Source organism: Sycon ciliatum, chromosome 1 (assembly GCF_964019385.1).
Source record: "Sycon ciliatum chromosome 1, ocSycCili1.1, whole genome shotgun sequence".
NCBI lineage: Eukaryota > Metazoa > Porifera > Calcarea > Leucosolenida > Sycettidae > Sycon > Sycon ciliatum.
The window spans coordinates 66,731,143-66,757,025 of record NC_088643.1 but is presented as its reverse complement, the minus strand read 5'-3'; the positions used below and the strand labels follow the sequence as shown (position 1 = coordinate 66,757,025).

Below are 25,883 nucleotides of genomic sequence, written 5' to 3'. Positions count from 1 at the left end.
GTGACTTCCCGACCTTTTGAGTTTGAAACCAATTTACTTTCACTCAGTTTTGCCTGACGAATACTGAGCTAGTTTTTCGGCTGCAGTTGCTTTGATTTCGCTCGTATCGTCATGCCGAAGCGCTGCTGCGCTCCTGAGTGCACAAGCCGACGAGAGATGGAACTGAGGGCAGAAGCTCCCGTTCCATACGTTCCTTTCCGAACCGGAACGCAGAAAAATCGATTCATGCCATAGCGAGATGAGTTTGAATGAGGGAACTTTTAGTACATGTATCATTGGAAATAGTGTAGTCATAGGCTGCAGCAAGCAAGTCAGTCGTGGTCCTGGAGTGTGAATACTTTCCCTCAGTGAAAGCGGAGTCAAGCACAACGAAAGGTGGTCGACGTCTCAGAAAGAACTCGATTCCGTTTTATTGCTGCACTACCTCCAGAGCGACCCCTTCGTGAGGACAGACTGCGGAGAGGCCAGAAACCTGCCGAGTCACGAGCGGAAGTCCAAACTACGGAAAATGAAGAGTGGAGGGACAGAGCGTGAGAGCCAGATCGGCAGATGGCCTTTAGTAGTAGTACATGTATCTTATTTGAAGGAGAGAACAAGTGTGCTGGAAAAACGCTGGGAAGTCCTCAAGCCTGATGTAGTACTAGCTACTGTTGAAGTCTCCGCACTTGTTCCGATTATGAACATTTTATCAGCCTTGACTCTGAGCAACTGTATCTAGACAGGACTTAGCCCAGAGACATGGTGTTTAGACCTTACTGAAGCCCTATGTATCCAATGCCTGGCTCTAGTGAGAAAGCAGGTCGGCGCAGGCTCGCAAACTTTGATTGAATCAGGGAGTGGTCGAAAGTCACAATACCCCTCCATGATTAGCTGCTAATGATGACGATGCGGCTCCGACTAGACGTCTCCTGGGAATTCCGAAAGTAACTAATTGCATACCTGTTTGGTTGCAATGAGGCAACGGTATTCTACTTGAAGTAACGCTGACTCGTCACCTTTGCACTATAAAGAAACTGTTGGCCAGCATACACACTTCAAACCAGGCTTCCACAATAGCTTTCTGGAAGTGGATAGCTCTGTTGTACTGCCTGTCCTGATGAGCAGTAGCTGTTCTATCCGTAGCACTACCGCAGACTCCAGACTCGGCGAGCACTTGATGTAGACCAGCATCCTGGAACTGTTTTCCAACAGTACCCAGAAAGGTGCAGGCATTGTTAAACCCGCTCATTCACAGTATTACAGATGAATATCCTCCCTGCCTCTGGCCAACAGCTGTCTTACTCTGAGCTTTGTGGCGTAGATAGATCAATAGAACTATACAGTCATGTAGATCAGCTACACTCTTTCCAACTTCAGCCCAGCTTTGCGGCAGTGGGCCATGCACTTACATTGTACATAGCACCGGATATGCAACAAACATCTCCGTTGCTGAGGTATTAGCCTCAGGGAAATATCCCAATGGATGCAGGTGGTCGAGTGCTGCCATCGCGGCCATCGTAATCAAATAATCACCTGTCGGGCTTATTAGCTTTGTTTCTAGCACATAAACTTAAGAAATCCACCGAAGACTAGAGCAGAAGACAAGAGGGGTTTGCTCTCTCTCTCTCTCTCTCTCTCTCTCTCTCTCTCTCTCTCTCTCTCTCTCTCTCTCTCTCTCTCTCTCTCTCTCTCTCTCTCTCTCTCTCTCTCTCTCTCTCTCTCTCTCTCTCTCTCTCTCTCTCTCTCTCTCTCTCTGTCTCTCTCTCTCTCTCTCTCTCTCTCTCTCTCTCTCTCTCTCTCTCTCTCTCTCTCTCTCTCTCTCTCTCTCACACACACACACGCAGTACCAAGAACATGCCACACATACATGCTCCTATAATTATGTCTCTCGCCCTTGCAACTGTCCGTTTGTCGCTCGAATTCTCCAGGAGACATTACAGAATATTTTGGTGTTCACAAAGAGCTTCCTGGGACAGCTGTCTAAGGGCCAAAGGCTGAAGCAACCGCCTGTGATGTTTTTAATCGCCAACAAGGATGACCTGGAGGAGCAGGAGTTTATGCTGGATGACACTGGCAACCTAGAGGTAAAGACATGTACTTGGTACTTGCATACATTACTTACTGTCACTGCTTTACAACGCCGTTGCGCCGCTATCTTGCTGATTGGTTTGACAGGCCTGGACACCGGGTCAAGGCTGTAGAATTGTTGAATCGCATGCGCCCTGCTGTGAAGCACATGCGTATGTACATGATTGTATACAAGTAGCATACAACATAATCATGATGATAGCACAATGCAGTGCTGCATCATGCATGGATGATAGCACAATGCAGTGCTGCATCATGCATGGATGAGAATGCAGTGCTGCATCATGCATGGATGATTGCAGTGCGCTTAGTGCTGAGAGTGTTCCTTTGTTCAGCTATTTGAATAATTCATTCATACCGTTTTAAGTATTGCCAGAGCGCCCCACCGCCAGGAGTCAATTTTGTTTGGTTTAATAGAGAGGTTCCGGGGTACGATTTTCCGTGCCAAAATCCGTGTGGGCGCTACGGATTTCTTCGAGGCGTGCTCCATACGATTTTTCGGCACGGAGAATCCGTGTGGACTGGCTTTCATACGAACCATGTTTCGTATGGAGATTTTGCGTCATCGGGTGCAGAAAGATTTTTCGCGTACAAATTTGGTACGAGAAACATCGATTTTCCGCGGGAAGTTTTGATTTCGGTACAAATTGTCAAAATAAAAAAAAGCATAGCGCGGGAATGTGACGTGTTTGCGATCGTAACCTAGGCAATGACGCCAAACACACAAGTTCCGTACTCCGGAACATTTCACTGCTCGAAAACGACGTATAAAAAATACGTTGCGCCTCTACGGATTTTGGCACGAAAAGTCGTACTCCGGAACCTCTCTAATATCATTGATTATGGAACACATGTAGTCATGTGCCCACACAAACACACACACACACGCACACACGCGCGCGCACACACACACACGCACACACACCCACACGCACACACACACACAGGCCCACAGCCACTTGCAGCATCTTTGCCTTCTGTTTGTGCTGAACTGCTGCTGTACAGGCACACATGAAGGCAGGTGGCATATGTCGGTGGGAATGCACCTGCGCCACTCAGGGAAGAAACACCGAGTTCCCGTTTGTGAGGCTCATCTTCCAGATGCTGGGAATTGGCTGGATCAGGAAGGTATGTGCCATTTTTTAGTGCTGTTTAGCACGTTGCGTAATAATTTACAGTGGCATTCCCATAGAGATTGTCCCGGAAAAATGCACAATGTCTGATGGCATAACATAATACTATAGTACAATAGTAACATGCTATTTACCTCCTCCTCCCCCCCCCCCCCCCCAATTTTGACTAGATTGGAGTGTAAGGTGCATTTGATTCCTACATCTCACTGGACCAGAGAGCAGTGGGATTTTGAGGTGAAAATGATGCATCCGATGTGCGCACAGTACTGTAAAATCTCTTTTGTAGTCAGTTTGCTGGTCAGCAGCATATTAGTCACTTCTAATGCTCTTCTGTTTGGCTGCTGCCAGCTTCAAGTATAGTGCCGTCAGGGCAACTCGTGTAATTTAATGCCGGTCGTTAAAACAACCAGTGGCTGCCGTTTTACGCGGGCCGATGGCATGAAATGATCATACGGTGATCACACCCTCTTTCATTTGCTTGGCAAGTCCTGAACATGCCCAGTACCCACCACAAGGTTGCACGTGCCTACTGTTCATTTTGTTTGTCCACGAAAATGCCATGCTGACTCGTATCGGAAGGGTCAGTCATTTATCCGCCATTGTTGGCATTGTGCTCTGTACTTGCACTGCCCCCCCCCCCCCCCCCGGTTGACATGGCGCTGCATTTGTTTGTCTTTGTTTGTATGCAGATGGGCAAGGAAGCATGCTATCTCGGCTGCTTGAACTTGGTGAAAATCCTCATCCATCATCTGGACGAGGAAGAGCTTTCCAGCGGTGGTTATGCTGTAGAAGTACATTGTTGTTATGCTGTAGAAGTGCGTTGTTGTTATGCTGTAGAAGTAGGTTGTTGTTATGCTGTAGAAGTACGTTGTTGTTATGCTGTAGAAGTACGTTGTTGAAGTGCTGCGTGTACTGTAGCAATGGGTCACTTCTCTTCCTCACCACTCTGCTACCACCAACAAAACTGACCTAGTCGAAAGACACAAAACACACACACACACGCACACGTACACACACACACACACTCACGAACACACACACACACACACGCTCTCTCTCTCTCTCTCTCTCTCCCCCCCCCCTCTCTCTCTCTCTCTCTCCCTCTCTCTCTCTCCCTCTCTCTCTCTCTCTCTCTCTCTCTCTCTCTCTCTCTCTCTCTCTCTCTCTCTCTCTCTCTCTCTCTCTCTCTCTCTCTCTCTCTCTCTCTCTCTCACCCTGTTGGCCTAGATTTACGCCGCATACATGAATGATACAGTGTAATCCATTGGTGAACTGCACTCTGTGATTGAGTATCCTCTCCTCAGCAGACCAACAAAAAAATGTCATCTCCCCCAGAAGGTCTGTGGTTACCCTTCTGGCTAAAATTCTTGTATGCGTATGTGTCTGTGTGTATGCATGCGTACACGTGTATGTGTCATTCGTATGCACCACGCCCATCACTTGATAGGCCTTCCGTGGTGTGTCTGACAAGCAACAGCAGAAGCTGAACCTTGAAGAAGGCGGTGGAATCCCTCGCCTCAATTCCCTGCCAAATGTCAAGCAGCGCAAGATGGGCACGGTCAACAGCCCGTTGCGCTCTGTTGATCCACTACTGGCGTCGCCGCTTGTTAAACGTAGTGGTTCAATGTCAACACTGTCCCAACAGGACACACTTCCAGAGCAGACGGTATCAGACAGCATGGATGTGCTCACCTACCTGTTCTCGCTCAACAAACTGTCAATGATGCGCCGCATCGCCACCGAAGGATCTTACAACGCCGATCTGCTGGGCAAGATCCTGCGCCAGTACTACCCAATGCGCAGCAACGGGGAGCTGAAGTGGCGCCGCCTGAACCTGCACATCTTGCACGGGCCCTGGCTGGCACACTTTGTCGGCGTCACCGAGGTCAGTTGATACTACCATTGACTGTGTTATTTAAGTGCTGCTGAAGCCATGCTGTTGAAGCCATGCTGCTGAAGCCATGCTGTTGAAGCCATGCTGCTGAAGCCATGCTGTTGAAGCCATGCTGTTGAAGCCATGCTGTTGAAGCCATGCTGCTGAAGCCATGCTGTTGAAGCCATGCTGCTGAAACCATGCTGTTGAAGCCATGCTGTTGTCCTTTGCTTGAAGTAAAGGTGCTTTGTGCCCTTCACAGATCAGGCTGGTTTGCTTCCATGGTAGCAAAGCCGATTATTCGTAGCATTTGTTTGTAGAGCGCTTGGTGTGCTCCTATGCCAGTGTTCCGGTTCTTGCGGTTTTGGCAATAATCTGGAATAGATGTAGAAACCGGGCTATCTCAACATACACTATGTACACTGTACCGGTATGTGTGCTTGCATATCTAGCACTTGTATATCCAACATTTGTAGCCTGAAAGTAGTGACTTTCTTCCTGTTCCTTGTCCCCGTAGGTCAATTTGGCTCATAACAAACTGAAATCGCTGCCAGTGGAGCTCTTTCAGATGAAGACAGTGAAAACGATCCTTGTCTACGACAACTTGCTCTCTTCCTTGCCGGATGCCAAGGAGTGGCAGTGTGACAGTCTGTCTTCACTGGACCTGTCCCAGAATCTCCTCAAAGGTTAGAAGATTGCATTTGTAGTAAGAAATAGCACAATGTCCTCTCTTCTCTGTCACAATTGAAATAATGTTATTTTTGTTATGGTCGATGCGGAATACCTGGATGCGAACATGACGAACATGACGAGGTGTAAATCATTGGTGTTGCAGCATCAGATTATGCTTTTGCTCTCTCATTTCTTAAAATGCTTTTTCTTCTGATCAGGGTCAGAAGGTGGATCTCTTCTAAACAAATTACCTGGAGCATCCTCAGCCGCAGCATCCTACTTTACTCGCAAGCTCAGTCCAGCCATACAGGCCAAGCGAAGATCGTCTGGGGGACTGGCGGTACAGCGGTTGTTTCGGGTGAGTAAGCACTGCAGGTCAGTTTGCAGCTATGGAGTCTGCCAACTGCCAGCACATGCACAGTGTGTCGGAGACTGGCAAGCAGGATTCGATGGCACCCCGTGCTGTCAGTTGGCTCTACGCGCATTGTAGTTGCTCCAAAAGGCGTACTCACGGTGTTCCAGTCATAATGTAGTGCCTGTAGTCATTGTGTTTCACAGTCTCTTTTTTCCGTTTTACATTCTTTGCTGTGAACTGCACCACTTCCTAGGTGAACATCAGTGCCAATCCAATCACCACCATTCCCCCTTGGATCCTGGAGCTGCCTGGTCTTGCTGTGCTGGATATCCGATGTCCCAATCTTCAACGTCTGCCGAAGGAACTCGCCAACTGCCGCTCCTTGCTGACGCTAAAGATAGACCAAGATCGGGTTTGCTATCCGAACAAAAAGATTCTGGATGGCGGTAAGGGATGTCTTGGAACTGTTACTGCGTGCTCATCTTGAAAAGAGGAAGTGTTGTTGGATGGTGAACCATAGCATGTTTCTAAAAGGGTATTTTCAACTATTTTGTGCTTTCTTTTTTTTTCGAGGTACGGGTGCCCCTCCACTGTAGTGTATGCAGCCTGATGACTGTGTTGTTTTGTTCGTTACAGACTCCTCAGCTCAGTGCAGAGAAATGAGACAGAGCCTGGTAGCAATGAAAAATAACCTCAGCAGCAGAATTTAACTTAAAAACCAGACACGAGCATAGTACATAATTGTACCAACTATCCATTCTGTCTACACATTCAACTGAACTCAATCAGTCAAGTACAGTAGTTTGTGTGAAATATAGTACTACAAGTACAGGTATGACTAATACTCGCCTTTCCTTCTGATATTTTCCCGCCCAGGAGTTCGAGCTATTCGAGAGCATCTCTACAGAGAAGTTCACAAGTCTGTGTCTTACTTTCACATGAACCTGTTCGTCCTGGGCAACGTGGGCACGGGAAAGTCGCGCTTGCTTGCCTGCCTGCAGGACATCAGCAACCTGAAACTACGGCACGCACCATCTACGAGTTCTCAGAAAGCCGGTCTGCGCACGTGCCACTTCTCCTTGAAGCCGAAGGGAGCATCCCATGAGGTATGTAGTGCGTAATTTGGTCGTGATGTGGATATTTTCTTTAGTGCCCATCAGGATATTTCAGTGCAAAATTTCATTGGAAAGAGGACAGCACCAATAATTGATAAAGCAAGGAATACCATTGATCCAGGACGACAAGATACTGCCGTGCAAGGTGAGGGGAGCTGGTTGTGGCGGCGCAGGAGAAGCCATCTGGTCTGCTTTGGCGGAGCTGTGCCCACAGCTCACACGGGACCTCGCTCTCGGATTTTCTTGAAAATCACGGCCCGTGGTGGATACGGGTAGAGAGCTGGGGGACCGTCAGTTTCATCAGCGCTTGCACCCCGTGTGGTGCTCCGTGTCCTCGGCATGTACATCGACAGGTGAAAGGAGTGCAGGAAAATGAAAAAAATGACAACTGACAGACAAACCTGTGAACACTCAAGTCGTCGGACAACAGAAATAACAAAGGAGTTTTCTGCAAAGCAAGATTTGAACAGCACGCGCGGGAGAGTGGTGCGCAGAATGCGCATGCGCATGTACAGCATGACATTACAATCAGAGGATGCATGATCATCAGGCTAGGTATGAGTGGTAGATGTTCCATGTTCGTTAACAGGGCTTAGCGCACACGCTAAACCACCATAAATACGGAAGTTCTGCTGTGTAACATTGATCCTGATGATGGCTCCTGGCCGAAAATTTGATTGAAAGTGTGCAGGTTTGCAGTGAAGAGATCACTTGGGTTTGTGATGGCATAGGCTGTTGTATATTCGACACATCAGAGCCAGTGTCCCTTTCTGTCGTTGACTGGAATTCCAGTTGCCATACGTGGCTGTGGCACTGTGTTCTGCTGATGTGATGTACACAGATGTTCTGTTGATGTGGTGTATACCGATATTCTGTTGATGTGCCTAGATAACCTTCCACGCGGTGGACTTTGCCGGCCAGGAGGTGTTCCACAGCACACACCAGTGCTTCATGTCGCACCGGGCTGTCTACTTGGCTGTTTGGAATGCTCATCAGGTAAGACTGTTCGCACACTCTTCAGTGCACCCGCTGCCTCAAAGAGTTAGGTACCGTATTTTCCGGAGTATATGCTGCACTTTGAACACTCAAAATTCACCCCAAAAAAGGTAGGTGCGGCTTATACTCCGATGATCAAATTAATTGTGATAAAATAGGATAGATGTCTGTATTTCGTTGGAAAAAAAGGGCGGGGGGGGGGTGTGGCTTATACTCCGGAAAACGGTACATGTACATGTACGTACAACACACTACAACCATAGTGAATATGACACGTCGTGTTCACTCAGTTCAGCTGGGCTCACTGAACCAAGATCGAGCACAAGTTTCCACAGTAGGAGCTAAGGGCTAGGACACTTTATGCGGGTCAGATTGTTCAGCTGACCGCCACTAGAAGGAAGAGATCTTCTTTCTCACACCTCACATCAGCCATAACTAGTGCAGGGTTGGCTGCGGACAGCCACAAAAAAACATGCATCACAGATGTTTGTTCTTCGAGAGGACAATGCTTCTTGTTTATTTCAATGTTTCAGCCAACGAGAAGCGTACACTTCAACTTTTGACTGTGAGTACCTGGCTGCAAGGTGCCCGGTTGAGTAAGGTATTGGGATACGAGAGCCACTGTGAATGGCCAGTATAATAGTAGTCTTTTGTTCCCTTTCTGTGTGAATATCCACCAGGGCAAGACTGGTCTGCTGGCGCTGAAGCCATGGCTGTTGAGCATCCAGGCCAGGGCTCCCAAAGCGCCCGTCATTCTAGTGGCAACCCACTGCGATGATCATAGCACGGAGAACATCACCGCGCTGGAAGACGTTGTGCAGAGTGTCTACCCGTATCACGATGGACAGGCATTGGTAAGAAAACGTTCGTGGGCCATTTCTTGACAAGAACATTCCCGTCAATTTCTTTTTAGCGATTTTCCTTAAAATCAAGTGCCTGCATTCATTCGCTTGCTCCCATCTAGCAAATAGCGAAGCATTCGGCCCAGAGCAGGTTTTCTTAGTGGAAGTTCGAGTACCAAATATTAGTAAATAATATAATCACCATCACTTCGACTCTGCGTGTGTGTGTGTGTGTGTATGTGTGTTTTTGTTTGCACATGGGTGTGTATGTGTGTTTTTGTTTGCACATGGGTGTGTATGTGTGTGTGTGTGTGTGTGTGTGTGTGTGTGTGTGTGTGTGTGTGTGTGTGTGTGTTGTGTGATCTTGACATTGCACAGTTGAATGCTAAAGGCCTACCAGCAATCGTCGACAGTGTCTACATGAGCCTTCATTCATCATCACCAAGTAACACTGGTCTTAGCGAACTGCGCAAGCGGATTTTCAACACGGCTCTGACAGTACGGAGCCCACAAGCCACCAGCAGGGACGACACTTATCTAAAACATCAGGTAGTGTTTCGAATCGCATAAAGTCCTTTGTCACACACTGCATACATTCACCTTGCATGCAGTGTAGATTTAAATTTAAAAAGTCGGGCAGAGGTAGGAGAATGCAGAGGGGTACTGGAAAGTGAACACTCTGAATTTGGGCTGTAGCGTATTCCGCTTCTGCGTATACATGCACGCACCAGTCACAATTCGCTCAACGTGTATGGATATCAGCTTCCTTAGTGCATACCCTACTGAAAACAACGCAGCATGCTTGCTCTGTTCCTGCCTTTGGTAAAAAAATATAAAAAAGGGTATAGGTAGCCCATTGTCAATTTTGACCATACTGGTGGGAGGAGGTGTGTTAGTGACCTCTTTTTTCAATGATCTCAACCGGGCAAAGGCGGTACTCATCTCCTCTCCCTCGTCGCCTGTGCCCCCCCCCCCCCCCCCCCACCCAACCGAAGTCGGGTAGGCACCCAATCTCAGATGGGTCACCTGGGGGGTGGTTAGTGTCATCACATCAACTGGCAATCAAACCAGCGACCTCATGTTTGGAAAGCCAATGCTCTAACCATCTTGCCACCCACACACCCATTCTGTGCTTGATGGTGTGCCTATTTATCCTGGACACATGGTGACGTTTGCCACTGTCCATTTCACGGTGCCTTTGACGAATCAGGTGCCGAGAAGCTATATCATTCTGCAAGACGCGGTTGCTGAAAAGTTAAAGGAGAAGCGCCATAAGCAGTTGCCAGCCGTCATGGAGATCAATGCATTTTGGGACATGGCCAAGAAAGCAAACTGTCAGATTGATGACATCAGTGGCCTCCTAGAGGTAAGTTTTTTTACAGTAGCAGTAGCAGCTGCAGTAGCATCAAACGTATCTGGCAATAGCTTGGACAGATTTTCAGTTCCTGATCTAGGGCATGTTTGGCTGTACTTCCAAGAACAGTACTTGTAGTGAGATGCAATCACTAGAGTGCGGTTGAGACTCCAGTGTATTCCGAAACTCTAGATGTACTAGTCATAGCTGTAGCTGCTGTCATCACAGAGTAGTAATGTTTCCGTGCCGGGTTCGAGGTGCTGGCAACCAGCACCGCTATTCTATATTCTGAGTCTATCCACACTGGCTTTCTAATAATTATGGTGTTGTGTCTTCTCCTGCTTCTGTTCTGCTCCTGGTTGTTGTGTTGTTGCTAGGCCACCAGGTTCCTGCACGAGGCGGGACTGCTCTTGCACTTTGCTGATGCCCAGGGACAGCTGCCTGACTACATCTTCATCGACCCGCAGTGGCTGTACGACACGATTGCCTGTATCATCGATCTGGACTCGTCGGCGGATGACGAGTCGCTGCTGAAAAAGCGGCGGAAAGGTGTGCTTCGCTCACGCTGGATGCCGCGCATCCTTCGCTGGCGAGCGCCGGCCGAGTGCCACACACTACTGCTCAACGTGCTGGAGAACTTTCACATCATCGTTGCTCTGAACAGCGAGCACAGCACATTCCTGGTTCCTGCACTGTTGCCGGAAAGTGCGCCGAGTGTTGGCACGATGGGATTCACTGCAGCGTCCTCCTCGGAGTCGTTCAGCAGTTCAGCGGCTGAGCAAATACCCATGAGGTATCCTCTTTCTGAGGCATTGGTTCGACAGTATCAGCTACCCTATGTGCCTAGCAGCTTCTGGAGCAAGCTCATCTCCTCTTTGATCGTGCTCTTCACGGAGAGGAAGGGAACGATGATGCCGTCAGCTGCTGTTGACCTGGAGCCTGAGGTTCTGCGTAACTCAGCACCGACACCCTTGCCTGGTGACTTTGTTGATGGGTCTGCCAATCCTGCCTCGGCTGCTTCTGCTGCTTCTGCTACTGCTGGTCGTGGCAGTTTAGGCAGGAAAGGAGCAGAAGTGGAGGCTCTTGCCCTGAGGTCACGCTTGTTGACTCGGGTTTCCGAGGCGAAGGAAGACGGTGATGAGGATGAGGATGGTGATGATAGCAATAGCAGTGCTGAATGTCATATAGCCACTGAAGATGCTGTGCCAGACACGGCGAGCAGTGGAGTTGAGATTCATATCGAACCCAGTGCAACGGGGGGCGGTGATTCCTCCGGTAACCAACCTCGTCGCAAGCTGGTCGACTGCCAAGACTCCAGCGTTTTCATGAGCATTGATGACACTGCCGACTTGGAAGCCAGTGACGAACCCGATGGCTCCCTGCTCAAGTTTAAGCTGAAGTCAATGTTCACGCCAGTCGCTCCCAAGCGCAGGTCCAGCTCTGACATCTTGGGAACACTCCTGGATGTGGATGATGTAAGCAGATTGTCTTCATATTGTCTTCAGATTGTCTTTTGCTCATCCTTCTGTTTATATGTGCCTGTTCATAACCTGCATTGAGCTCTTGGTCATCCTCTTGGAGGAAAAAGTTGGGATTTATACCGAGTATAATATAGACTGATCGCGAAGATGTTCGAGACGTTTGGCAATTGCCAAGTCCTAAACAAGTATATCTTGAGTAAGTCCGTGACTGGGAATGAATTCGTCCAGCTCATCAGAATCCCCATTGTGCCTGTTTCGGGATGTGAGAACAGTCAGTGACCCGTTATTTGTACTCGTTTCACGACTTGCTCTAAACCAGTCAGTACAAGTGCTTTGAAATACGGGATTTATTCATCTTTGCTGCTGCAGCGTTACCGTATTTCCCCGATTATAAGTCGCACTTGATTATACGTCGCACCCCATTTTCAGGTTTCAGCAATATTATTTTCGACATGATCACTTCAGTAGTAAGTCATGCTCGATTGTAAGCCACACCCCCTTTCTCACCCTTGATTTTTTGTGTAAAAAGGTGCGACCTATATTCGGGGAAATACGGTAGGCACAAGGTGTTCTGCACCTGGTCTCTCTCACCCCCCCCCCCCCCTCCCTGAACCCTTCCCCTCGGCAGAACCTCCTTTGTCCCTGACTTTCACCTCCTGTGGTCGGATTTGCTCCCTTCTCCTTCATCCAACTTGAACAGCCACGTGTATGCACGTACAGTTTGACGATTGATTATGGCGCATGTGTGCAATGTCTCCCAATGAACATTTAGGACTTCATGCTGCTGGACCTGCCTCCGTCTGACAACAGTGGCGTTGGCCAGTGTGGATGCTGTAACGATGAGGGCAACGACGCCACCAGTGACACCATGTCCATGCTGGGCAGCATGCTGGGCAGCATTGTCAGTCACAGCATGGCACCAGCTGCTCCTGGGCAACGGCGTAAGTCAAAACTTGAACACGATAACTCTGGGCACGCACGGTGCAGTGGATAGGACTGTTACCATTGCATGCGCAGTGCAATGGGCATGACTGTCACCACGACGTGCACAGTGCAGTGGAAACAATTGTCACCACTACACCCAAGGCGATCACATCTGCACATAGCTTACTATAGCATTGGCTGGAAACTGTTGTGTGGGCCATCACATGCCTGTATAGTGTATACACTACAGTCTATGTAGTACTTAAAGTTGTACAGATTACACATAGAAGGAGAAAGGGTGGGGGTCGACTTACAACCGGGATTCGACTTATAACCGGAAACTATCAGTATCTTAAAAAAATGACCTGCACTGCATGCACGAGTGTACCATGTGTACACATGTTAGCCAGTTTATTGGCCTTTTTTAAAAGGAGTGAGACGTTATACCCTCCAATAAGGAATGTTTACATGATTTGTTGATGTGTTAGTAGCAGGGAGTCGTTAGTAGTGCTTCGTTGGGTGATAACTTTAAAACGCAGAATTGAGACCTCCGGATAAGGGGGTCGACTTACAACCGGTAAAACACAGTATGTGAATGGTGATCCTGCTGGTGCTGCTGGTGCTGCTGGTGGTGATTGTGCTTCAGATACCATGCGTACCCGTCACAAATAATGTTACTGAAGGGTTGTTGTGCGTGCTCTACTTCCATACAGTCTGTATTTGTACAGTACCTTCACCTTTCTTTAATTCACAGGCATGACGTAATATTATGTGTGATTTGTCAACAGGCAATGACATGTTTGCCAGTCCGTACCTGCTGACCCTGCTGAAGTGCATCAAGGACGAATCTCGCTACGATGAGTATATCTCCGCTAGTCAGGTACACTTGGTGATCCGCGCATGGCAAACGGGCATTGCTGTCCACATCAGCCTGCCAGATTTCTCCTCGCGAAATCCATCAGTGGTGGCGGCGGCAGCGGCAAGAAGGTCTTCTCGTGGCAAGACGTTTGTGGAGGTTCGCCTGGAGCAGCTCCCGGGCCACGAGAACAGTGGCTTGCAGATGGCAGTGTGGGGACATCAGAAGCTACAGTGCTGTATGTTGGCTCAGGTAGGAGATTTGTTTACATTTCAGGTGCAGCACTCGTGTACTGTGTGTCATGTTTTGCTGCTGCTGCTGCTGCTGCTGCTGATGTTGTTGTTGGCATTACCTCACCTTTGATAAACACTGGCAGTGTGTTGTTGAAAGGGTGATTTGTTTTGTTTTGCTTCAGCATGAGTTTTGCAGGCATGGAGGAAAATATCTTTGTCTCTATTTATGATGTGTCGTTGACTGCAGGCAACCTACCTGACTGACAGCATCTTAGAAGACTGGTTCCCTGGCCTGTTTCGCAATGTCTATCGGTGTGTGCCGTGTCCGAGATGCGTGGCCGAACGCGTAGACTTGACAGAGTCTTACAGATTCCTACCGAGCCAGGTGAGCGCGCGCCTGTTATCCTTGTGAAACAAGCTACCTGTCAGTTTGGAGTTAGCAGAGCTTGAAAAAGATGTTATTCTTGCACCTGTGTGGCTATGTACTTTACGGCCAAAGCCTCTACAACTAGACCTCTACAAGACTACAGCTAGACCTCTACAGCTAGACCTCTACAGCTAGACCTCTGCTAATTTATGAGAGTCCACCTTCCTTTAGACTTGCAATCCTGCTTAGCACACTTGAAGCTTGTTTTTAAGCCTAGTCACTTAACATGTGGACTTTAAAAAAAATTAAAAAGCGTATTCCGTTCACTGTGCTCCTCTGAGTGCTGCGGTGGTGTGTGTCATCCATGTGTTCTTATCCTCCTGCTGCTGCTGCTGCTGCTGCTGCTGATGCTGATGCTGGTGCTGATGCTGCTGATGCTGATGCTGATGCTGATGCTGCAATCTTCTAGACCCACATGTTTGATCTTGATCGGCTGATGAGCGCTGCATTCTCGGCGAGCAAGTCGCCGCACTGCCCGTTGCACGGCGCCATTGAGATGAAAGCACTGGCGCCGGACGTGCTACTGTGCGACCTGCCCTGCGACCTGCTGCTGGATGCAGACGACTTTGATGACAACCTGCGACTGTCCGATGAAGACAAGCTCGGCGATGGAGGCTTTGCCCAGGTGAGTCGTCAAGGTAACAATGGTGGTTGGCAAGGTGACAGTGGTGGTTGGTATGGACTGGTTTCCAAAGGGGTGTAATGGGCTGGCCTACTCTGAGACGCGTTCCTGAAGTTCTTACGTTGCTGAAAAGATACTGTAGTGATCTTGTCGTTTTTTCAGTACATGATACACAAGGGGCATTGGGGACACCATAGGTGTCTGTGTAAAAGAAGGAATTCCATTAGTCAGAATGTTAGAACGCGTGGGTTTACTTCCTGGTGAAAAGTTATTTTCATGTATGAGAGTATGATTGTATTGCATATGCATGCATGTTGCCTAACTGTGCAATGTTACACGTGTTACTTCGCTCAGCGGCTACAATGGATACTCGTGTTTGTGTCTTGCTTGATGCAAATTACTAGGTCTACCGCTCCACATACCAAGGTCGCCAGGTAGCAGTGAAGGTCTTCACTCCCAAACAGGACAGCCGCACTCTACCGTACCAAGAGCTGAGAACCGAGGTACTGTGTGTGTGCACCAGCGCTCACTCTGCATGCTGATGGTATAGTTAGTGTGAGAGTGAGGCCAGGAGACTGCACTTCAAGCATGTGCATTTGGAGGCAGGGTTTGCAAACCTGCTTGTATGGGACAGGATGTGATTAGCTTGCAAGATTACCGTGTTAGATGAGGGTGACAGGCCCTGGGCTGAATAATGCCCTTGTACTAGAGGATGTATTCCATACATTTCACTTTCCAGGATATCACAACACTGACTTGTGTCATGCGCACTGTCTCGCTATGATTGTATGGATGTCTTTCAGGAGCTGGTATCTGCCGCTTTTGGAACAATACCAATACCTCATTCTTAATTCCACCATCACAACCTTTGCAGACATTTTACCACAGGCTGATACACATTGGGTTACCAGTCATGTTCCAATATGTGCTCACAGATTTTCTCTCTCTCTCTCTTTCTCTCTCTCTCTCTCTCTTTCTCTCTGTCTCTCTCTCTCTCTCTCTCTCTCTCTCTCTCTCTCTCTCTCTCTCTCTCTCTCTCTCTCTCTCTCTCTCACTTGATTCACTGTAATGCAGGTGTCCGCATTGGATCAGCTCAAGCAGGAGCATGTTGTGAAGCTGATCGGCGTATGCATATCTCCACTATGTCTGGTACTGGAACTTGCCCCAATGGGTAGCATGAGCTCTGTGCTGCGTACCACTCACAATTACGGTGTGCCACTCAACATTGCACACAAAGCTCTATTCCAGGTAAGCTGTTGCTGTTGCTGCTGCTGCTGCTGCTGCTGCTGCTGCTGCTGCTGCTGCTGCTGCTGCTGCTGCGTAGTGTGTTTGTTGGACATGTACGAATGAAGGCCGGTGAATCCTATCCCTGGCACATCACCTGCGCCGAGCAGAGCAGCTATCAATGCCCTGAGCTGCGGAGCTCGGGTCAGTGTGTGTATGCTGCGGAGCTCGGGTCAGTGTGTGTATGCTGCGGAGCTCGGGTCAGTGTGTGTATGCTGCGGAGCTCAGGTCAGTGTGTGTGTGTGTGTGTGTGTGTATGCTGCGGAGCTCGGGTCAGTGTGCGTGTGTGCGTATGGTGTTAACCAAGAACGATTTGTGGCATGCTCAAGTGAGGGATCGGATTTCACTGGCCGGGAATTTTGCGTACAAATGGCGAAAAGTAACTACAAAGTAGCCATGGTAGAGACAGAGAGAAAATCCACAATTCTAGTAGTGCCCTTTGTGACCCTGCGCTTTGCGTGATTGCTTTTGCGTGTCCTGCACCGGCACTCATACTGGCCCGGCTGGCCCGTAACCACACGCTATACATGCACCAGTACATACATTCACCATGCACAAACATTCTCCGGGCTGGGCCCGTGAAATGAGTTTCCCGCTGCATGGCCAGAGCAAACGAGCACCTTACGTTGGCTTGACTCCCTTGCTGGTCGTGACGGACATATCTTAGCACCTCCGAATATATCTTTCTGTTTTGATCAAACTGTCAATGGCCATAAGTTGTGTGGTCCGCCTATCCATCGTTGCATAATTGACATACGTGTTCGTCTTTAGTTTCAAACACATGTAGTCCGCACTAGGAATTCATGGTAGTAAATGTTCCATTCGGATGATGGCCAGTTTGACCATGGTATGTGTGTATGTGTGTGCGTGTGTGTGTGTGTGTGTGCGTGTGTGTGTGTGTGTGTGTGTGTGGGTGGGTGTCCCATATGGTGCAGTGGTATGTGCAGCGATTTCCAATCGGTAGGTTGCGGGTTCGATTCCCGACGATTATGGTCACACACGTCTTTCTTCTCTTTCTCAGACTCTTCCGGACTTTTCTTTCATTCTCCTGGGTGGTTACCAACAGCCAGTGCATGCCGGAGTATGTGGTGTGATGTGTGTGCGGGAAAAAAATGAAAAGACCAAAAATAGGGATTCACTGGCCAGAAAAAGTCACTTCAAATAGCTGCATGGTGTAGACCAGGCTGAACAGTGACGGTCAATTCTTCAGCCTTGCAAGCTGTTGAATGGTGCAATCCCAGCACAAGTTGCTATGGCTTCTGCCGTAGCATTGCTATCATCGCCTCCGGCGATGGGCGTCAAAGGTCAAAGGTCAAGGTGTGTGTGTGTGTGTGTGTGCATGTGTGTGCATGTGTGTGTATGTGGTCTGCATTGCATCTGGTCGCAGGTAGCCAATGCTCTGGACTACTTGCACAATCTACGCATAATCTACCGGGACCTGAAGCCGCAGAACATACTCGTCTGGTCCCTGACGCCCGGCCGCGTTCTGGTGAAGCTGGCGGATTATGGCATCGCCACCTTCGCCCTGCCAGCCGGCATCAAGGATCCACAGGGCACGAAAGGTTACATGGCACCGGAAGTGTCGGCCAAGTCACGTGTGCCATACACGGAGAAAGTGAGTACCCGTGTGCGCATATTCTGCATGTTTGGACCAGGGTACTATTAATTGTTATCGTGTCCGTGCTGTTGGAGAACATGGTACAGCTCGGTTAATGATAGCTTGCATAGACCTCGGTCCTACCGGTAGGACCATCATACACAGACATGCTGCACGGCCTCTGTTCTAACATTGACCTAAAACTTGACCCTAAACTGTTGCTCAGGGGCTAATGAAGGAGTCCACAAATTTTAGACGTGATCGGACAAAGCATACTACAAAATTCCATGGTAACAGTCTATGGTAACCATGGAAACAGTGTATGGAATTATGCATTCCACTGCCTTGGCAGGCTAATAGAAACATTAGGACCTCATCACGATTGATGTGCCATGGTCAAAATTCACCTTGCACAGAGTTGCTAGCGCTCCGACAGGGGTATGTGCGGCCATTTTGACAATTGATAAAATTGCGCATATGCAATGCACTGGACATAGCCTTGCATTTTGTGCCATTACTTTGCCTGACGAAGACCTCGTCTCAACAATTGTTTCAAGAAATTTCTCAACCAAAAGCACTTTTGCAGCACGATTTCTTGGGTCCTACCGGTAGGACGGCATGCAAGCTATTATTAAAAGCCCCCCCCCCCCGGCAAAAAGTCGAAAAGACAACATAAAACAGTCCGAGAACAAGCATGATTTGGTCTTGCACTTGTACTACCGGTATTCCCTGCGCTCGGGGTTGGATTTCTTTGGCTGCGATTGTGCTAGTTGGACTTGTGACAACTGTTGTGTGTGAGCTTTGAGCAAGAATACGACAAGAGTTCTTACTGCATGTATGTTCTGTTCAACGCCGTGTCCCGTCTTCTGTAGGCCGACATCTTCTCGTTGGGCCTGGTGATATTCGAGGTGGTCACCGGCCGAAAGCCGTACTGGGAGAAGGCAGCAAACTTCAACATGCAGGCCGCCCAGCTGGCCGGCTACACACCGAGTCTGGCCGACGCCATCAAGGCCAACATGCTGGATGAGCAGAAGGCGACTATGTCATCACTACTTGCTGCCTCACCGGAGTCCCAGCTGGTGGAAGGCTACTACGACAGGCCACCGATGGCGGACATGCTTGTTCCCATGGTGATGCCAGCGTTTGATGAAGTGGATAGTTCCATCACCGATGATAGCGTCACGGAGAAGAGATCCTCCATATTTGAGTTCTCAGAGTCGGCGGATATGACAAACAGCAGCTTCTCCCCACAGCCACAGGAACAGGCGGTGAAAATGATGCGATGTCCGTCTCTTGATTCTACCATGAAACGACCCATGTCCACACCTTTTCACCGTAGAACTTCAGCACTGACACTATCCACGCAAGGTCAACGCAATATACCACCGCCCTCGTCTTTTCGTCGGACTCACTGGTTCAATGTTCATGGCAGAGCGAAATCACTTGACGAGAGCGGCAGTGTTGCCAGTACAGCCGTGTCCTCCGAGGGCGTTGAAAAGAAACAGAAGAGAAAGAACCCAGTGACGGATTGCCTCTTGCATTGCTTTCAAACTCTAGTGGACTCCAGCCTGTACCCGACGCCCGACAAGAGGCCCAGCGCTCAGACCGTTGCGTCTCACATGTCCGTCTGCTGCTGCTACCCACGACACACACAGATCCGCATCTCGCCCGGCCCGGAGCACAAGATCATCCTCTGCGCCACCGCCATCCACGTACCGCTAGTGCAGCCCAGCTCTCCGCAACACTCGCCATCGGGCTACCATACAGGCCTGCCCGACATCACACTGTCTCCCATCAGTGCGGATCACCGGGATACGGATCTGGCACCCTTCGGTGAAGAAGACGAGAAGGAGCAGAGTGACAGTGATGGTCAAGGCTATCCAATTTACTCTCCCAGTGATGACCTCTCCCAAGCTAGCTTGGAAGAAAGCGGTGGTGACATGGTAGATGGGAGGATACCCTCGCACCGTCGTCGTCCCAAAGCTTCTCCCAGCATGCTCCGCCACGACCGGCGATTGACGCCGGCCGCAGTCCATCGTGTGAAGCACCCATCCAATGCCAGTGTAACGTCGATGGGATCCGTAAGGCGACAGGCACTGCTTCGACGACAGGACACGTTCAACGAGTCCATTATCTTACCCAACACTGGTAGCCTGTCGCGCCATGGCTCCCTGAACCAGTCCGACGCCGTAAAATCACCGACACTGCCATCCACGTTCTCCCAGTATGCATGCGTGTGCTGCGACGACGAAGTCAAGTCCATTGACTGCTCCAATGGTGAAACTCAGGTACGTTAGGTCATGATAGGCTGCTTCACACATGCCCATGACATACAGCTGCCGGGTTAAACTACCCTCTAGGAAGGGGGGGGGGTGATGGTGGTCTGCCTGGTCCCTCAAAGAAGGAGGGGGGGGGGGGTGATGGTGGTCTGCCTGGTCCCTCAAAGAAGGAGGGGGGGGGGGGGTGATGGTGGTCTGCCTGGTCCCTCAAAGAAGGAGGGGGGGGGGGGTGATGGTGGCATCATGGCTTCGTAGAAAGCGTTGTCTCAGCTTCTACCTGATTCTGTCCATACCTATGTTGGCCAGTGCCGATGGCAAGGTCCTATTTTCCTGCTTAGCTTAGTTTGCTCTTTTCTGGCTTGCTGTCTTGCCTTCTCTTTCAGGAGAGAAGCACGGGCCTTTACAACCTCATCATTTTGTTTCCTGTACTGCGCACATGGCGTGATGGCACTAGTTTTCAGTCACGAATATCTACCACACAAGTTACCCTCTCTCCTCTCTTCTTTGCAATGTTGACCCTCTCTCGTGTACTCTGTTTTTCGTCTCCTATTCACAGGCATGCATTTGTGCATTTGACGGTGATGAGATAACGGCTGGGTGCTGTACGGCCTGTGAGGAGATTTGGGTCGGAACAGCTGGTGGTATTGTACAGGTCAGCTGTTTGCGCACACACACACACACACGCACGCGCGCGCACACACATGCATGCACGCACGTATGTACATGCACACACATGCACACGCACACACACACACGCACTTTTACTTGTACGTTGCAACTATGCCTCTATGCTTCCTATTGCTGCAATGCATGGAGAAATGAAAAATTCCAAACACGGAGTGTTGAGACAAGTGTAAGCATGTTTAAAGTCGACAAATATTCGGCCCATTCAAATTTCGGCCTCCCACGGCTAAAACACATTTCGGCTGCAACAAATTTTCGGCCTGTACTTATGCTGCCTGTATACACTGTCACACTGAACCTTGCAAAACAAATTTCGGCTGCAACAAATTTTCGGCCAAATTATGATCAGGCCGAAAATAGCCGAAAATAAATACGCGCCGAAAGTTTGTTGACTTGCAGTAGTGGATTTGGTATTGATGTGTTGGGCGTGGCGTTGGTTTGGTGATGCTATGCGCAGGTGCATTCTCTGCCAAGTCTGAAGATGATCGGTCGCAACGCTGTGCCAGCAGCAGTGACGTGCATGCTGCCGCTACGTCCTAACAGCGGCGTTAGTATGCTGCCAATGAGCGAGGTGCTGGTGGGCTCACAAGATGGAAACCTCGCACGCTTCTTCTCCACCCCAGCGTACGGCCACGCCATCAGCGGACCGCCGAAGTTCGTCATCCGTGCATCTCGCGATGATGATGGCGCCATCAGATGCATCAGCCATGCAAACTCCCACAATGAATTCTGCGTTGTTGTCGGCGATAATCTCCTGCTCGTATTTGATTGTGTGCAATGGGAGGAAAAGATGAGGGCCATGTTATACTTCTGGTAAGTTTCTTCTTCGTAAGGCAACTAAGTGTTATTTGTTGTTGTGATGTCTGTCATCAAGAGCTTGCACTGTGTGTGAGGAACAGCTGCCGCTATAGATGGGAGAAATGCTATTATACGAGCAAAGCGTGGAATAACTGAGGTCAGTATGCTATTATACGAGCAAGCGTGGAATAACTGAGGTCAGTATGCTATTTTATACCTCACTCCATATACACCCACACTCATATACCAGATCTCCCATGAAGTTTATAAATTTCCATATACACTGTTCAATATACACCACTAAAAGGAGGTGTATACACCACTGAGAAAAACCATTAAAAAAACCCACTGAGGAGCTTTCTTTCTCTAAAAAGGAGTGTATAATTATAGCTTTCTTTCTCTAAAGCTATATTCACTCCTTTTTAGGGAAAGAAAGCTATATTCACTCCTTTTTGCTCTTGAGCTTGCGCATGGAGAGGTATTATTATAACAAGGGACCTCGTGTATATCGAGAAATATCAACCAGTTATAAAAACCTCGGCTTCGCCTCGGTTTTTATACTGGTCTATATTTCTCGATATACACTCGGTCCATTATACATACGAGCAAGCGTGGAATAACTGAGGTCAGTTGCATGCTGATGTCCCTCTTTTCTTTCCTATCCATGACTGTGCATGCCTCCTCCTTGCTCATCGACAGCGACAAGAGAATCCAGCAGATCGTGATGAGTGAGCGTGGCCTGTGGCTCTTCGCCGAGCAATCTCCGGACCTGGTGCTGGTGGACCTCTCCGACGGCTCCGCTCTCAAGCACATCTGCACGCGGTGAGCTGGGGTTGGCAATTGTAATACATGTACCGTCTTTTTCCGGTTGTAAGTCGACCTTTTACGACTTAAAATAGAAGGAGAAAAGGTGGGGGTCGACTTACAACCGGAATTCGACTTATAACCGGGAACTATCAGTATCTTACAAAAAATGACCTGCACTGCATGCACGAGTGCACCATGTTTATACATTTTTGCCAGTTCATTGGCCTTTTTCAAGGATTGGGACGTTATATCCTCCAATAAGGAATATTTACATGATTTGTTGATGTGTTAGTAGCAGGAGGTGGTTAGTAGTGCTTCTTTGGGTGAAAACTTTAAAACGCAGAATTGAGACCTCCAGATAGGGGGGTCGACTTATAACCGGGGTCGACTTACAACCGGTAAAATACGGTACTGCGTGCAATGCATGATATAGGGCACTTGTACCTGCATTGTTCTTGCTAGAAACTGTATAGCAAGACAAGAAGAAGAGAAGGAAGATAATGTTGTGACTCTGAGTTTCACGCACAAACAAGTAGGCAATCACCAGACAACAGCATTATATTGGATAGCCCAAGCTGGAATATGTATGCTTTTAGGAACTGTGTAGTATCGCGTTTCAGTGATGGAGACTGATACATACCCCCAGACCTCGTTTTTACTGGAACTTGCAAGCCAAACACAGTTGCCTGCCTGCTGTCCCTTCTCTCTTCTCTCACTTGAGCTATGATTCGGCGTAAACGAAGCTGTGTACTCGCCGTTCCGCTGGTTCGCTCCAACGCAAATGCAAACATGAAACAAAAACCCAATGTAACGAATGTCTTCCCTGTTGCTTTATTGCTTGGCAGTTGTCGACTACTGCAGTCCGTTGATCTGCCGATGACCGTGCCCAATAGCAAGCCATCATCGAAGCTCTACACCAATCACTACTTCCGTGTAGTGTCCATTGCAGTCACCGACTCGCATCTGTGGGCGCTGATGTCTTCCGGCGTCCTCCTTGTCTTCGACATCAGCCGAGAGACGGCAAGCAATGTGCCATGTACGGACTCGCTTGTCACCATGCGACAAGCGCATCACGGCCCTGGGTGCCTGCAAACTCTGGACGGGCGCTCTGTGTGCTCCATCGGTCTGCCGCCCCTGTCCTCATCCTGGCTGCCCCGCATCCTACAGGATTCCGACGACCATCCCCAGCCCATGGATGGCGCTAAGCCCACTCTCTTGCAGTGGGAGGTACAATAGAGCGGCGGTGTGTATGCCATGCATGCCCGTGGTGTCTTTGATTGTCTCACAGTTGATGTGGTATTACCCTGGGTTTTTTTAATAATCCTTGCTTCCGCGGATTGTTCGTGTGTCTCTGTTGTAAATAAGGCTCATGCATTACGCTTTGTTGACGCTGTACAATCAGCCTAGCACCCACTGCAATGTGTGATGTGAACAATCGTGAGTTCAGGAAACTCCCAGAACAATATTGTATAGTTTTTAGTCTTGTTCAGTACATCTTGTGATTTTCCCGAGCATTTTGTCTGCGTTTTTTAAATGTCTTTTTATATTGTAAAGTTCTTGAGGATCTTTTCAACGGATGATCGTGTTTTTATTTTTTTCTTGAAAGTATTTTCTAATTGTTTCTGTCCTTTCTTTTTTTTATTAAACAAGATGCACAGGTCTTTTTCGTCCTTTCTTGAAACTTTAATAACAACTTCTTGGCAGGTCCAGGCAAATGGAATTTATTACCGTGGCATAACTAAATGTACTTGAAGTACTTCCAAAAAAGCACATTATCTCCTTCATCTTTTCAAAGTTTTTTTAGGGCTGTGCATGACCATATTTTTATGCACTATTGTTTGTCATGCACCATTGCCTTTTTAGTTTTTACCCAATTTTGCTCACCTTCTGACTGATGTCAAACCTGCAGACTGAGTACAGTACATGTCCCATCACACCAAGTACGTGTTGTGCTTGTCCGGCAGGAGTACTTGGTAATGTGTTTAGGCGGGGGCTGACATTTCAACCGCATGTCGTCCCTATGGCTTATTGCATTATCAGTGTATCACCGTCCAAGAATCCATAACTCTGAGGCCGCTAAACAGTGAGGCTTCGTTTGGTGCCAAGTTATCCATGGCTCCGTTCCCAAAGAACACCATAAAGCATCATGCAAGCGAAGACTCCACCTTAAACTCTTCGATAGGAGCATACTGAGTCAGATTCCGGACCTCAAACTATTCACCGTTAACGCGTTGAGGGCTTCAAAAGGGAGCGGATGAGAAGCCGGCTACTGGTGAGCATACCTCATACCAAGAGTTCATAACCCCCACTCTCTCTCTTGATTTATAATATACGAGTAAACGGCACGACAGTAATTGATGTGAACGCATTACTATGCACCAATTTTCTCTTATCTTAGTACACCGACACTCGTACATGCAAGGCAGGCAGCATGAGATGTGCACTGTCAAAAATGTTGTCATGATGGTCAGTCCAGTGATAACACTACGTTAAAAAGTTATCTCATGGTCGCTTTTTGATGTGAAATGTTTGTCATGTTACAACAACAAAAATCATGTACATGTAGCTTGCTCCATTTCGTCCGGAGCGTGCATCAGCTGTGCACTCATGCAAGTAGACACATGTCTGTACTGGACTAACTTATTAGTCGGAGAGACTGTGGAGTAGTACATGTAGTCATATCGAGTACATGTAGATATAACATGTTTTCGACTTCGACAGCATGTTACAAAGCGAGGACTTACAGTGCTCCTGACTACAACCATAACCTTGCCTCGTAGCATGCTGTCGAAGTCGAAAACATGTTAAACCTATCAAGCAAGGTTCTGTATATGCAATGTAGATATGTTTGCAGAATAAACAGCAATATAATGCATGGAGAACAGTGCATGATTGGCTTTGGGAAGCCAGTAACGTCCATATCAACATCTCAGGTCTTGAGTCTCTGTCTCTCTGTCTCTGTCTCTCCGTGTCTCTCTCCATGTCTCTCTCACTCACCAACTACATTTGTAGTGCTATTAACTGTCATGTTGGGGTAACAAAAGTGCTGAACTTCTTATCACACTGAAGAAGACTAGCGTCGAAACGTTAATACTTGTATATTAGTATCAATCAGTCTAATCTTGCTCCTGTTGTGTGGATTGCCTATCCCCTGTCCGCCTGTCCACTGTTGCACAAAGTGCTGAGCTGGCAGTACATGGTGAGATGGTATTGCTGCTCGACATCTCTCCCATCTACGCTTGCAGGCGTTTGTGTACAAATACATCCTACAGGCAAACTTCTCCGCAGTGTACAAACTGTCGTATCGGTGCACAAGTGCTGGAGCATGGCCATCCTAACCACACCAGTGAGAGAATTGAGCTGCACGAAAAACCGGGGCCTGTATCTTGTGACAGCTAACTTTATCACCACCATTGCCTTGGCGGTGAGCTATGCTCACTATCTCAATCCTTGGGAATGGTCCTATTGGTGATCTGCTCGCACC

General features: G+C 48.6%; 1 protein-coding gene across 1 annotated transcript in view; it reads left to right on the top strand.

Moving 5' to 3' along the window:
* Positions 1-24,333, top strand: part of LOC135804983 (uncharacterized) — a 30,650-nt gene extending 6,317 nt beyond the window's left edge. Inside the window, exons 4-28 of the mRNA XM_065318967.1 lie at positions 1,908-2,063; positions 3,073-3,195; positions 3,890-3,991; positions 4,648-5,085; positions 5,591-5,759; positions 5,964-6,103; positions 6,354-6,546; positions 6,977-7,206; positions 8,104-8,211; positions 8,892-9,065; positions 9,432-9,602; positions 10,264-10,419; positions 10,785-11,882; positions 12,661-12,829; positions 13,601-13,920; positions 14,149-14,286; positions 14,738-14,953; positions 15,355-15,453; positions 16,025-16,198; positions 17,622-17,849; positions 18,704-20,119; positions 20,667-20,762; positions 21,252-21,607; positions 22,292-22,414; positions 23,245-24,333. Of these exons, the coding sequence (XP_065175039.1) occupies positions 1,908-2,063; positions 3,073-3,195; positions 3,890-3,991; positions 4,648-5,085; positions 5,591-5,759; positions 5,964-6,103; positions 6,354-6,546; positions 6,977-7,206; positions 8,104-8,211; positions 8,892-9,065; positions 9,432-9,602; positions 10,264-10,419; positions 10,785-11,882; positions 12,661-12,829; positions 13,601-13,920; positions 14,149-14,286; positions 14,738-14,953; positions 15,355-15,453; positions 16,025-16,198; positions 17,622-17,849; positions 18,704-20,119; positions 20,667-20,762; positions 21,252-21,607; positions 22,292-22,414; positions 23,245-23,635 (6,984 nt within the window). The 3' untranslated portion in view covers positions 23,636-24,333. The remainder of the gene's footprint in view (positions 1-1,907; positions 2,064-3,072; positions 3,196-3,889; positions 3,992-4,647; positions 5,086-5,590; positions 5,760-5,963; positions 6,104-6,353; positions 6,547-6,976; positions 7,207-8,103; positions 8,212-8,891; positions 9,066-9,431; positions 9,603-10,263; positions 10,420-10,784; positions 11,883-12,660; positions 12,830-13,600; positions 13,921-14,148; positions 14,287-14,737; positions 14,954-15,354; positions 15,454-16,024; positions 16,199-17,621; positions 17,850-18,703; positions 20,120-20,666; positions 20,763-21,251; positions 21,608-22,291; positions 22,415-23,244) is intronic.
* Positions 24,334-25,883: the final 1,550 nt, after the last annotated feature.